We start from the raw sequence: 15,261 nt of genomic DNA on the forward strand, positions 1-15,261 counted from the left end.
TTTGTCAAGTGATCAGTCCACCACCTGTTTGCTGGCGGTGCCTCCGAAGCGAAATGTACATATGTGTATTGTTACGTCACAATCATCAACTGTCAGACGCCGCGCCCTTTATGTTGCCTAAAACTCATGCGCACCAGTGACCCAAACTTCGAGAAAATTAGCCGCCCTAGAGTATACTCTTCGGCCGGCCACTATATGGACGGACGAGCAAACTTCGCGAAGACTTCTCCGAGTTAAACTTCGCGATGTTTTGCCAGGTGTGAAAGAGAGAATGCTGTCAAGTAATGCATAATGTTTAGATATAGCTGATATGGTTATCATCTACCAAGTAAAATTAAATACACTGTACAATTACTCTCCCCCTCCTTCTTTCTGCTCTGCCATGATCGTTGGCGATCGCTGATGCAGTAAGCCTCTTCTAGCTTCCTCTGTCGTCGCATGAGTGCAGCAATGTGGATGCTCTTTCTCCAGTTATCCCAGCCATTATGGACAGGTAAGTGAGGCGTTGTCGACCGCGTGATCTTTTGCACTTTACAAATCCAGTCAGGACCACATGTTCCGTTTGCTTTTCCATACAACAAGATCAAAAATATGCGTCTGTCGTTTCCTGGCGGTCGAGAGCAGCATACGTTACGCCGATACCTTTACTAGCACTGGCGTTTGATATTCTTTCAATAAATAAAGCAAACATCGGAGCCTATAGGAATATTAGACTAGCAAGTTCCTTTGTGCTCGGGGCCAGTCAATGTCAAAAGTGTACCGGCAGATATCAGTGTCACAGCAAGACGTATTGCTCGAAAGACACGTAGTGCTTTATTTGCTAACAAAAAAAAAGTCACGAAACCCACGAAGAATGTGCAAATGTGAAAAGCACAATGGATCTCGTTTTACAGTAGACGGTGAGCGAGACAGAGATAATGTTTTCATGTTAATGTATGACGTCAGAAATCACTATCGGTAACCATGGCTGCAGGGTTACCAAAATGCAACGGGGCCCCAGTGTCGAAACGGGGGGGGGGGGGGGGGGATGTCAGGGGGTATACCCCCCCCCTCCCCTCTTACCAATTGGGCTGTAATGCGGTGATTTGTCGCTAGAATGTTTTGCTTTTTCAGCCGGTTATTAGAGAGAAGGGGCAGTAAACTATATGAAGACTATTTTTTTTTTTTGTGCTTGTCATCCGATTTGGCGAGATAATAATTTCATTGGGTCAACCTCTCTCCCCATTAGCAAAAAGTTAGATCCGCCCCTTGGCCCTGGGGGGGGGGGGGGTCACAAAGAATTTAAGTCGATCTTAACGTTTAAGTTCGACTTAAATTCTACGTGAAACACCCCTATAGGTCACAAGGTTAATTTATGAATCCCGCAACACGCACACAATACTCGCACAAACAAAAGACTACCCGCGGCTCGGTACCTCCCAGTATGTACCAATATGTACGCACAAATGTACGCCCGACCGACTTTCAAGATTGAGCCGTTGATGTTCTATTTATAACTCTCTATGGTAACATAACTGCGACAACATAAGGGCTGTGAACAAATCGTTGGTTACTTGTACGGTATTCGTAATTCCCAAAGAGGATTACTTGAGTTGTAAAAAAAAAATGCACATGAGATTCGTTTTTTGGATCAATGTAAACTGTAACTTCTCGCGAGTGACTTGTCGGAAGAACACGGTGTCTCTATGAGGTGTAATGGAAGCACACAGGCCAGGAACCGAATCCACTGCAGATACGGCTGAAGTCGTCTCCCAGCATGGTGTCCGAAAGTACTTCGTTCTGGCCGCGGCCTTCTTCGTTCTCCTTCTCGAAGCTGGCTTCTTTACTGGCATGGGAGTCTTTGTCCTCGAATGGCAGCAGTACTTTGACGTTGATGCTACCACTGCAAGCGGCATCGCTGTTGGCATTTCCTTCGTTTTCCCTTTCACGGGTTAGTAAAGACGAGGAGTTTGTGCATTTGGTGCTTCAATTTTCGATAGAATTTGGACATTTGAGATGATGGATTGAAAATGCGCTGATGTAAGAACAATGCTGTTATTGAACAGCAATCCCTTATTTCGCTTCTCCATCTGTAAATCTCGATTAGATTAAGGGCACAGAAGGTGTTTTTATGCCTCCACCACGAAGTGTTGCCGGAGCCACTATGTTTTCGGGTTGTCCGTCCGTCCGTCCTTCAGTCTGTCTATCGGTCCGTCCGTAATCAATTTTGTGAACAGCGTAACTAAACAAAAAGAAGAAGTTTGAGGTATCATAATGAAACTTGGCATGCAAATGTAGGAGTGGGAGAACTTTTGGGTACACATGCTCTAGCTAGGTCAAAGGTCAACGTCAAATGCTGAAAATTTTACTATGTCCCCCATATCTATGCAATGCCTGAAGATATTTTCTGAAACTTAGTGTATACATGTACTACCCAATAAAGATTCTCTAGAAAGAGTTTCGGGCCATGAGGTCAAAGGTCAAAGGTCAAGTGAAAAATGTAAAATGTCACTTTTTTCTTCAAATCTCGGAAATGGTTCAAGGTATCTTAATACATATGCATGTACTGACAGGCAGTGATTATCTACGGAATTTGAAGTCATGGGGTTAAAGGTCAAGGGTGAAAGGTCAAGGTCGACCACTCAAAATATCACTCTTTCCCTCATATCTATGCAATGCCTAAAGGATTTTTTTCTCGATACTTAGTGCATACATATTATCCAATAGATAATCTGTGGGAAAGTGTTTTTTTTTTGGCCAAAAGGTCAAAGGTCCAGGGAAAATGCTAAATTTAACTTCTTCCTTCATATCTCGATCAGAAGTGGTTCAAGATATCATCATGAAACTTGGTACATATCTATCCATGTTCTGCCTGACAGTGATTCTCTTGGGAAATTTAAGATCAGGGGTTAAGGGTCAAAGGCCAGGTTAAAATGCTAAAATTTTATGATTTAATACTAATAGTACACTTTTACTCCATGCCTTAGAAATTACTCGATGCATAAACTTATAAAAGGGTCAAAAGTCCAGTAAAAATCCTCAAATCCCCAAGTACCTGATCTCTTACACAATATAGCTATTCATCAAATGAAACCTCGTTCAGGGAAAGTGAAAATTCAACACGTTTGTGACAAGCGTGTCATTTTGATATGTTGCCAATAATATGAAATTTTCATCACGCATTGTTAAGACGTACCATAGACCAATTGGGAGAACCATGTATTATGGCGGAGGCGTACTATTCGCCATAGCGACATTTCTAGTCTTTTCTCTGTTTTCAACTGAACATTCTGGATTGTTGACACGCTGTTGCTCAATTGTGTGTCTTGGAGACTGCTGAGGGATCTTCCTAATTTAGGTCTCTCAGTGGTTTCGTCTCTGAAGGGTCTCTGTTATGTGGAGTGGGGCCTAAGTGCGTGGAGTTAGGACTTTAGTGCTTCAAGCCAGCTACAGACAGAGTGCAGCTGCAGCTCTAGCAGCAGTGCTTGCGGCCCTGCTGCCTGTCCGCAACTGGCCCTGATCATGACAACGTATGTGATGGCCGCAGAAAACTGCAGTGTAAATCAAAGAAATTACATTTCAGCTAATAAGCAAATTACTGCAAAAGTCCAAAAAGGTATAAGAAGTTCGCATGCATGAAAGTTGCTTAGGAATGAACACTTCACAAGATCAGATTACTAATAAAACAAACTTGGGAGCCATTTTCATAGGTCTTCAAAGCAGGCCACAGACTAAGTCCCGTTCTGAGTTTGAGTTCCTTTCTATTTGTTGATAATGTATAGCCTGCAGACAGCTAAAAAAATGGTGTACAACATGAGGGGCGTTAACGTCTTCCAACCGCCCACCCCCATTCATCTGTGTGCTTTTTTTTTCTTCCAGCATTTATGGCCGGAGCGCTGACTGAGCGCTTTGGATGCCGGCGCATCGCCGTTGTTGGGGGCTCCATAACAGCAATCACCATGCTGGCGGCGTCTTTCGCACCCAGTATTGGAGTTCTTCTTCCCCTCCTGTGCATCTGTGGTAAGACTTGCCTTAATATGGTTTCATCCCTGGTAAGGGGTTAGCTGGAAGAATTGTTTACCTCTTGGGTCACAACGGAGCTTAACATGGCAATATGACAATTATTGTGACAAAATGACTCACAAGTATGAATTTGTGTGTAGGAATTGTGTATAATACAAAGTAATTCTGAATTGTTTGAACGCACGAGGAGAAGCCGAGTGGGTTCAGATGATTCAGAGGTACTCTTATGTACACAATTCCTATCGACCCTTAGAATAGAAAAACTGTGTGCAATCTGTTTTATGAAATGGGTAAAAAGAAAACCAAAAATGATATCTAAACTCTATGCTGGTTGTAGTTTACTGTATTAATCAGAAAATCATGTTGACTCTGTTTTTAGGTGCGATTTTATCATTTCACGTGTCTTTTGATACAAACGAGTCTGTTTCGTCTTCAGATTCGTCACAATTTTTTTTTTTGCTTTGTGTTATTGCTCTAATTGAGCCAGATGAACATTCCACAAGAGCCCAATGCGCCACTCTCCCGTGTGACAAAAATGTATTATCATTATTGTTGTTATTATCATTATCATCATTATTGATATTTTGTGGTGGGGGGGGGGGGCAAAGAAGAATTCCTACTAGGAGACGTTTTATCGTAATTTATAGATATCTCGCCAGTCGAAACTACGCTTACATTTGATTAATTTCCAAAGGCAACAGTTAAGACGCGTGATGTAAACAGGTATTTTGCCGGCCCATGAGCGCCATGTTAGATTCGATTACTACGGAAGTTTGGAATTGTATGAATTATATACATGTATTTCACATTGCTCAAACATTCAATTCAGACCTTACTGAGGTGAATGCTTTCTTTAATGAAGTTGCGGTTTCAAACAAACTTGGTTACGTTTACGTCATTCCCAATCCCAATGTGTACACATGAAAGCTATCAAAGCAACATATGCAATGATATCATGAGGTACGTGTGATTTTTCATTTTGTACAGCAGTCCAGTGCTGTGTCCAGTGCCAGTAACATGACTATTTCCCTGACAGCATTTGTCTCTGTTTTTGTGATTCTCCCGCAGGATTTGGGCAGAGTCTTGCCTTCTCTCCTTGCATTGTTATCATTAGCTACTTCTTCGACCGTCATCTCTCTTTCGCCACTGGCATCGTAATGTCCGGTATGGGAACGGGGATTCTCGTAATGCCACCAGTGACCCAGTGGTTGTGCGACTCATACGGCTGGAGAGGCGCCTTTCTGGTATTGTCCGCTCTCTTCTCCAACGTGATCGTTTGTGGCATGATATTTGTACCGACGCTTGCTGAGTTGGCGGCTATTGGTAGACGGCGAGCTGAACTTTCGAAAGGCAAGCGTACAACGGGTAGACTCGGTGGGAGCCCTTTTGAGCGAGGTGGTGGTGACGGTGCTTGCGCAACCTTTGTGTGTGGCAGTACCCTGAATCAGGAGGAGCATGCGCTCAGAGAGCAACCGAAAACGTCCCGCGACTCTAATACTAGTAGTCGAAATCTGCAAGTCGCGAATGGCGCGTCAACTCTTACGCGCATTTGCAATGCAATCAAGTCAGTAGTTCTTTGTTTGAACCTTCGCCTGATCTGGACAAACAAGCGGATGGGCTGTGTGTGCGTGATGGCCACGTTTCAGGCATTGGGCTATTATTCAACACTACTGTACATTCCATCACGTGCTTACTATGACCTTGGACTACCGAAGCAGACTGCGTCACTCATCATGTCAACAGTTGGCATCAGCATCATAGTTGGCCGTGCAGTTCAGGGACCGCTAATAGACAGTGGTATTATATCGGTCTTCACACTGGCGCCATTTGCCTTAGTCTTCTGCTCAGCCAGCTCACTGCTAAACCCCCTTGCTAACACACTTGTCTTCCAGGAAATTCTCGCCGTGACCTTTGGTTTTAGCGCTGGGTTGTTCCAAGGGTTGGTTCCAATGTATTGTACGAAGATAGTGGGCAAAGATCTTTTAGGCAGTAGCTACGGACTCTTTGGCACGTTCTGCAGTTTTGGGCATCTCATCGGAGCGTTCCTGCTTGGTATGTCGCAGCATCCATGATTTTTAAAACTATAAATGTGATATCATTAAGTATAATTGGACATGATATCGAGTTGCTTAGAGCGGCCATCAATTCATGACTTATAAGCTAAAAACGTAGTTCTCAGAAGAGCTCAACAATCTTCCACCATGGAATTTGCAAATTACCAAAGGGTCTACCAAGAAACTTATATGGCTGGATAATTAGTTGTTTTGTAGTATTTTAAGATCAAAAGTGTAAATTAATTTCAATAGTAGTCATGACTTTTATTCTTGATGCTCCCTAGCCTTTCAGCAGTGGGTTGGTAGAACGTTAGTAGTTAAGTACGTAATGATTGAATCGTGTCCTACCAGTAGTATGGAATCGCATACAGCTAAGCTGCGCTAGCTGCAATCGAATCACTCTAGCGCACCATGGTTTCTGCTATACCAGGACTCGATATTTGCGATTGAGCGGGGCCACTAGAAATTGACGTGGGGCCACCAAATTTGGAGGCCCGATTGGGCAGCTAATATCCAAAGTGGATTGTAATGTTTGCCTTTATTTCGGGCCTCTATATTTCTTCATCGTGCCACCAAAATTTCAGATCTAACGATCTTAGTGGCCCTAACGGCCCACCGGTGAAAAAGGATAATGCCAAGCCCTATAGCTATGGCCTGACATGTTGTAATCGATTAAATCGAATTCAAAACATAATCTAGCAACCACGATCGGGTATTCTCTGAGATTGGAATACTTAGGCGTGCCTTTTTTGGGTAATAAATGTATTTTGTATTTTCGTCATTACCCACTGCAACTGAAATCGTGCTATCACAGCGTTATTTCATACATTGCTTATGCATATATCTCCGGTTTTGAGTGAAATTTAGCCGTTTCTGCAGGCGTTCAAGAACTATGTTTTACATTTGAATCATTCTTACACTATGCGTAAACATTGAAAGGTGTGCTATCATTTCTTTTGAATGTCTCTCTCTACTGAACTACAGATGTAAGATTTGTTATGACACCCGTTCGTTGACAAAGTGGGTGTACGAGTGTTCCTAATGTATTTTACTTCCCACTTTCTTCTTTATTTTGTCATGACTGGATTCCAGGCGCCCTATACGATTCCACGGGAGATTATTCTGCGTCCTTCTTTGTTGCTGGGTCCTCCATTTTCGTCGGTGTTGTTGTGACCGGGATCATGGCCTTCTTTCCTCCCCTAACGCCCCCACGAGGCCAACTAGAAGAAGTCGGTTGTGACGAAGAACAAGTGAATCTGCGCGATTTGGAAACACCGGGTTCTTCCAGAGTCGACATTGGATGAGGCATTCAAGAACACACTTACCTGTCTACACTGCTCCAAGACACCATCATACATCATGACATATCGCTCTCATTGATGAGTTCCTATTCATGCCTCCACAACAAAGTGTCGACGGAGGCATTATGTTTTAGGGTTGTCCGTCCGTGCGTCCGTCCGTGCGACCGTCCGTCCGTGCGTCCCGTATGTAATCTTTTTATGGACAGCGTAACTTATGAACCGTTTGAGGTATCCATATAAAACTGAGCGTGTAGACCTATCATGTAGTGTAACGTTAAGTTTAAGTAAGGTTGAGCACTGAAGTGTCTTGCGTACGTCTGGTAAGACGTAGGGGGCGTGTGGTGACCCCATACAACCGTAACAGCTTTTGTGGAGGGGGGGGGGGGGTTGTCACGGGTCTCACGTGGGTATACTCTCACTCGAATAGTATGAGCGAGCAGTGGTTAGCTGACTCTCTTAGCTGGCGCCATGTGTCACAGTTGCACGTCGTGTCAGGCGAAAGGAAATGAATTTTTCCTTCGCACGTACTTCTGTGGTGAATTCGTGATTTTAATGATGTTGACTCGGTATGATATGCTGCGGTGTATGGAGATTGTTGTGAGTCTGAGTAAAATGTCGGCCAATAAAACCCAAAAAGATCCCACACAGCAACTGAAGACATCCGCTTACACTATTGGTGGCAGCGATGGGATAGGTTGCATGGACTATGTGACTGTTTAACGATGACTTTCATGTTATACACTGTCTTACAATATTGATTTGCACTTGACGAGAGACGTTTTCACCTGCAATATTAGTAGTGGCCTCGTTACAAATGCCTACTGACTTTCTCGGTGCCTGCAGGGTGACGGTGACACGGCGTCTGTTCAACCTTGCCTATTATTTCCGGCCTGCACGTGAAGGGGCCTGTAGGTGAAGGGGCAGGTAGGTGACGAGATTGCAGGCGAAAGGGCCTGCAAGTCCCGAGCCGACAGGCGAAGGGGCTTGCAGGTGAGAGGACCTGCAGGTGAAGTGGCCTGTAGACAAAAGGTTCGCCTGCATCGTTTATATAGTACGCCCGCAGATAAATATGGCTGCATGAAAGGATCTGCGCATGAAGGGGAAAAACAGCGCCTGTCGGGAAGAAACAGTAGCGCCTGTAGTGCCAGTGGTTCCTTCAAATTGAATGCCTACTATGCCTGTACGTTCATCAGTCAGTCTGGTAGACCTCTAATTACTCCATTCCGGCCTTTACTCCGTTGCTGTATTTAAGTAATTAAGTTCTATATTGCTACACATCATGATAAGATTACATCACCATGTGGAATTTGTGGCAGAGATGCAAAAGAGGAAGGAGTCATTGCTCAGCTCGAGGGCAGAGAATCAGACACTGCTGGAAGAGATCGTACCCTGAGAAGACAGTTCCAACAACCTGGACTGAGCCCAAAATTGCAATGGATTTTTCCGAAAACGACAACTGCGACTAGGAGGCCAACAAGGTGCATTGGTAACAAGTGCACATACCCCGTAGAGCATGAGGGAGCACTAGATTCCCCTCTTCACTTCAGTAGCGTAGGAACTCCGCTGAATGTGGAAGGGCCTACACCCCGAACTCCAACGGAAATCGGTCATAAAGAAAATGGGGTACCTCGGAAAGCTCGTAAATAAGGGCGTAACGGGATAAGTCCAGGATTGAAGGAGGACCACGATCCGTTCCTGGTTGCTGGAAAACAATCGGACGTTGCCTTCCGGATTTAGGAGAAGTGCAGTGGCGAAAAAAATGGAGGTCCATGTGGATCGATTTAACCATTGCAGTCATGGATTGAGGTCTGTGGAGGTGGTGATGCTCCTTTGGAGAAGCCGGATCGTCGTGCCCTCCTGGCACCACCTCAGAAATTCCCTAACGAAGCTGCAGGAGTTCAACCACAATCTAACCCTCGCAATTCGCAGACCAGAAAAGATGAACCCAATGTTCCGGTTTCTTCAATACTCCTTCCCGACGCAATCCACCAAGGAGGCGAAAAACTCCCCTCAGCGATACGAAGACTCGTAACAGGGATGCTGGGCAGAGCGCGGGTTAATTGTACTGAATACGCGTGAACAATTTACTGTGAATAATGTAGGAAGTTGCGGGATCCCTGTAACATCATGCCTACAACACCAAGTGTTATATGTCGGCAGGTTTAACCAATGTATGGTATATTATCGTCATATTTGTCATATAGTTTGCGAGATGACTTACGACAAGGGTATCTGCTTTGCCAAGTGGAACGGCACAAGGAATTATCCACGACGCTGTGGTTGGAGTGCAGTACGGGAGCCCTTGCGAAGGCTCAACGACGCGTTACGCTTATGTCTTAAAGTTATATGTGGACTGCTATCAAGAGAACTTTGTTTATTTTTCTTATTCGGGTAAACAAGTGTAAATGAAATTTAATCAACCGTATAAGATACCGCTGGTAAAGCACATTATTGCCAAAGCCGCAGGAATTGTAACGCTTAGCATAATTATATGTTCTAAAAGTTGCGTGGTTGAAAGAAAGGTGGAAGACAGAACACAAGCGAGTCATAAATGCCTCGCACTTACAGTAATTATTCGGTTTTAGTCATGGTGTTGACAATGGTTGATTAGAGTTATGTAAATACATCTGCATGTAGAAATGCGAGCAAGCGTTTGTTTATGTAATATAGTCGTTTTGGCGTGCTTGGAAGAACAGATGAAGGCTGATAGGCTATTACAGTTGTATAATTCTTCGAGTCGATGTAATAAGGACTGCTAATGTTATCACGTTATTCTTTTATATTTTCTTTTGTGTGGGATACAGACTTTCAGTATCCGGTATATTGGTAATTTCATTGTTTATATAAAGCCATGCACTAGTCAAGGGACTGCCCATCCTCCCCCCCCCCCCCAAAAAAAAACCCTCTCCAAAATTATGGAATTATACGTGATAGAGTTAAGTTAAAACTATGAGTAAGTACATTGATGACTGTAGTTCCAAGTTTGTTCATGGCTGATCCAGGAGTGCCTCCCTTGGGGCCCTTATATGGGCTGCAAATGGATCTCAATTGTACATTTTCATTTTCTTTTTGAAAATCAACCTTGGCAGGTATTATCGCGAGGGTGGGAGAATATATGGAACCACTCCCCACCAAAGGGTCCCCTGAAGCGCAAAGCCTCGGGATAGGGGTGGGGGTTGGAGACTGACAAAACCCCCAAAATTAAGGAATCCTTACAAATCTTCTTTTCTCAAACCTTAAGCAATTGGTTAATGTGTTGCTATAATAAGTTACATTAGGTTCAAGTTTGCTTAGGGCAGATCGGGGAATGGGCCGAGGGACCAAATTTTGGCCAGTTTTAAGTTGGGTGATCGTGCCTTAAATCAAGGAGTTATTGCGATGGTAGTTCCAATTGGTTTATTAAAAACATATTATCATACTTTTAGCATTGTAGCGCATATTAAATTTGTGTAAGTGCGTGTATGTGCGTGCGTGTTGTGCAGTTGTATACATGTATTTTGGATACTGTTTTCTACCGCATACCTGGTTAAGTGTTAGATTGATTTAAAGGGACTGTACAGTACTGGTTGAGGTAGGGATTCATGTTTTGAACATTCCTAAGTGAGATAATGAAAAGCCTCTTATGAAATATGAAAGAGCATGTAATTTTAAGAAGGATGCAACGTTTATTTGATGAAAATTGGTTTTCAAATGGCCGAGATATCCAAAAAAGTGCTAATAATAAAAGGCGACATGCCCCAACTTTATTAGTATCTCTTTGTTTTACCTTGTTTTTGGATATGTCAGCCATGTCAAAACCGATTTTCGTCGAATAAACTTTTGATACCCCTTAGAACCGCATGCTCTTTGACATCTCATAGAGTGGTTTCTGAATATCTCACAAAACGTTAAAAGCTAAATCTTCACCTCGACCAGAACTGTACACACCCTTTAAGAAGACTCATCGCAATAAGTCACATTTTCTTCATATATATACATATATATATATATATATATACACATAATATTATATGTATATATATATAACATATATATATATATATATATGCATATACATATATAAACAATTTTGGGTAATTTGATATTAGAATCATTGTAATGTAATGTTCCCACTTTTACTATGTTATTGCTGTTTGTATATGAGGACCTCAGTGCAAATCATCATGCTGATCAAGGTGTTCTGATTCGTGATGTCTTAATACATATTATATAAAAATAAACACATTTGGACTCTTTGAACAGCCATCATGTCTGTTTAACCAATAGCATTTAGCTGGTCGGAGAGAAAATTTTTGCTTTTAAAAATGCAGAAACAATCTCGCCGTTTTAGAGTGACGTTCATTATAATTAAAACAAGATCTTAATATGATAGTCGATAGACAGGGTTCACGTCACGAGACCGACATCCACAAGTCATACAGCCCACAAGTCATACAGCCCACTAGTTATACAGCCCAAGAGTTCGACACTGAGTAAATAAAGCCCACGGGTTCGACATCAAGTAAAGTAAGCCCACGAGTTATACAGCCCATGAGTTCGACAGTAAGCAAACAAAGCCCATGAGACCGACACTACGCTTAAAAGGCTCACAAGACCGACACTAGGCAAACAAAGCTCACGAGACCGACACTATGCAAAAGAGGCTCACGAGACTGACACTAGGCAGAGAAGGTCCACGAGACCGACAGGATGAACAGCGCCAATTTATTGTATAGGGTGTCCAGATAATGGCAAAAGGAAGATATGAGAAATGGAAAAGGAGAGTTGCTAGGGGATTACCCTGTGAATTGCCCTCCCTCACCCCCTGAACTGTTCAAGATTTTTTTAATTTTGTTTGTGTGTTCGAGTGTTTGGAAAAATAAATAAATAAACAAAATTCAGTAAAAGTGCATGAGATGTTTCAACATTAATTTCGAAAATGCAAAAACGCCCTCGTTTCCCTTTCCGCAAAACATATACCGGTACACACCTGCTTTGAAAAAAAAAATAAGAATAAAATGATGTGGATTTTCGGATCAACCAATTAGAATAATGCCCAGTTGTGAAATGAAGTTAACAAGAAAATATTTCACAAAATGGTCAATGTTGCAGTGCATACTTGCTTTACATGATATGGAAGGGGAGCAGTTATCTGCAAAGGTGCTGATTTATTACAAATTCACAGAAAATGGTATATAATCGTTTATTAAGGTAGCTTTATGGATTCGGAAAAAGAAGATGCATCCAAGAAAACAGCTATTCTATTTCATGAAAAATGTACCGTTTTTAGGAGAATAATTTTACCAATACAAGCCACAAATCCCGGTGAATCGCTGCGATACAAAACGTTTTCATCCTTTGAAATGTCATACATTATAGTCACAGAAAAAAAAAAAAAACCAAATTGAACTCTAAGCAGGCGGGTCTAAGCATGAGGATGGGATACCTAATAAGGAATACTTAACTAGTGAAGCGAGAAAGAAAAGGGAAAAAAAAAAAACACAAAAAACAAACAAACAAACAAACTTACATCCTGTCCACCATCTATCTAGATATTTGGAAAGCCTATTAAAATAGCACGATGGCATCTAAAATCAAACCAAAACTCGTTTTTGTCCTGTAATATTTTTTCATACCTTTTTTTTTTTTTGGGGGGGGGTTGGGTCCCCATGAAGAGGACAATTTTATTTAACAAAAGAGGTAAATTCGTAACAATGTCGCTCCCTGTAGCGTGACAGAACTTCCCTCTGAAAGCCACACGTAAAGAAATACATATTTACTTGATGTCTTTGATATGTTGATGGTGCTGTTAAATAAGTTACAATCTCACTCGATAGCGTGACGAAATTGCACTTGCCGGTATGTAATTTTCCCCTTCATGGAATACCCTGTACAGATAATTGACATGTAGGTGGCGCTGTTCATCCTGTCGGTCTCGTGCGCTTTCTTTGCCTAGTGTCGGTCTCGTGAGCCTTCTTTGCCTAGTGTCGGTCTCGTGAGCCTTCTTTGCCTAGTGTCGGTCTCGTGAGCCTCTTTTGCGTACTGTCGGTCTCGTAAACCTTTATTGTGCAGTGTCGGTCTCATGGACTTTCTTTGCTTAGTGTCGGTCTCGTGAGCCTTTTGTGCGTAGTGTCGAACTTGTGGGCTGTATGACTCGTGAGCCGTATAACTCATGGGCTGTATTGATGTCGGTCTCGTGGACCGTATGACTCGTGGGTGTCGGTCTCGTGGGATGACCCCGATAGACATGGGGTACTTGGGAAATCTGTGCGACGTATAAAATCATCGCAATGTTCTGCAAAATCATTTTTTTTGGGGGGGGGGGACGTTGATGATGATCTCATTTTCCCCTATGTAGTTTTGGGGGACGTAGATGATGATCTCATTTTCCCCTATGGTAGTTTTAGAATTGCTGCCCAAAATGACAGACGTAGAATGATTGCCTCATGTGTATACATATTTACCCGGCAGTAATATTATGTGCAATGCTTATAATGCTTTGATACCACGAGGGGAAAATACCCCGTGTACTTTTTACCGAGTTTCAGAGGCGAAGTTAGAGATTATAAGCTGTACAAGCCGTAGCTTTTTCAAGAGTATCAGTATGGGCACATATTCTCCTTCAAAAGTTTGCTGAAAGAGCGCGAACTCAATGTAAGGACACGTTGCTTCTGTTTCTGCTCGTTTAATGCATTGTTCATTGTTCATGTCGGTCTCGTGGACCGTATGACTCGTGGGTGTCGGTATGCAAAAGCCTGGCATACAATCAACTCTCTGGGGATATCATCTAAACGACGAACCCATCGAGGAGTTAAAGGTGGACGTCGAGTCCAAAAACGACGGGAACTGGTTTCAGCGCAGTCTTCCAAAGCTCAGCAGGATGAACCCGACCTAAAGGTGCATTCTTTTTCATCATTTGCACTATGGAATGCAAGGTCAGTAAAAAATAAGACCCACATGATATCTGAGCTTGTCAATACTAGACGCATCAACATACTAGCTCTAACGGAAACCTGGCTGAATGGGGATGCTAGGGAAAACCGTTGTCTAGCGGACCTGAGCTCATCTGTACCAAGTCACCAGTTCATCCACTCACCTCGGAAGGATAGAGCTGGTGGCGGCATCGCCGTTTGTCTTCACAAGAACTTCACCATATCACAACGAAAACAGTGTGAACCTGACTCTTTTGAGTATATGGACATCCTTATTTCAAGCAAGGATCAGAATCCTCTCCGGTTGATTGTTATATATCGGCCTCAAAGGAAAAGAGATCATACATCAACAACCCGAAAATTCTTTGAAGAGTTTGCCACTCTCCTTGAGAAACTAATGATAGAGCCCAATAGGCTTGTTATTACAGGAGACTTCAATTTTCATGTCAATGACCCTAATGACCGTGATGCGCTGCCTTTTCTGACCTGGTATCATCAGTCAATTTGTTGCAGCACATTGATTTTGCAACTCATATCAAAGGACACACACTGGATTTGGTAATAACTCGAGCTTCAGATAACATCATCTCCCAGATCTAACACACTAGTTACTTGTCCTCGGATCATGCAGCAGTTTTGTGTAACCTCTCCGTCAGCAAACCTGATCCTGTGAGGACAAAGATCAGGTTTAGGAAGGTAAAGGATATCAATCCTGACACTTTTAAGCTGGATATTATTAGGTCAAATCTATACACATGTTACACAGAACTTGACTGCAATGACCTGATTGAACAGTATGAGTCAACCCTGCAGGGTTTACTGGATCATCACGCTCCTCTTACCATCAGGACAATTACTGCCAGACCTAGCTCACCTTGGTTCACTGATGACTGTCGGGATGCAAAAAGAAGACTCCGAAGGCTTGAGAGACGTTGGCGGAAATCCAAGCTAGAAATTGATCACCAGATATTTCTTAAGGAGGCATCATTCTAT

At 42.8% G+C, this 15,261-nt stretch overlaps 1 protein-coding gene across 1 annotated transcript; it reads left to right on the forward strand.

Annotated features, from left to right (window-relative positions):
* Window positions 1-1,695: 1,695 nt before the first annotated feature.
* On the forward strand, window positions 1,696-7,360 carry LOC140246865 (monocarboxylate transporter 13-like). Its single transcript, XM_072326220.1, has 4 exons — window positions 1,696-1,930; window positions 3,859-3,999; window positions 5,071-6,054; window positions 7,149-7,360. Exons 1-4 carry the CDS (start codon window positions 1,696-1,698, stop codon window positions 7,358-7,360), a joined length of 1,572 nt encoding a protein of 523 aa, XP_072182321.1.
* The last annotated feature ends 7,901 nt before the right edge of the window (window positions 7,361-15,261 follow it).

The sequence above is a fragment of the Diadema setosum genome, chromosome 1, assembly GCF_964275005.1.
Source record: "Diadema setosum chromosome 1, eeDiaSeto1, whole genome shotgun sequence".
In the NCBI taxonomy this organism is placed as follows: domain Eukaryota; kingdom Metazoa; phylum Echinodermata; class Echinoidea; order Diadematoida; family Diadematidae; genus Diadema; species Diadema setosum.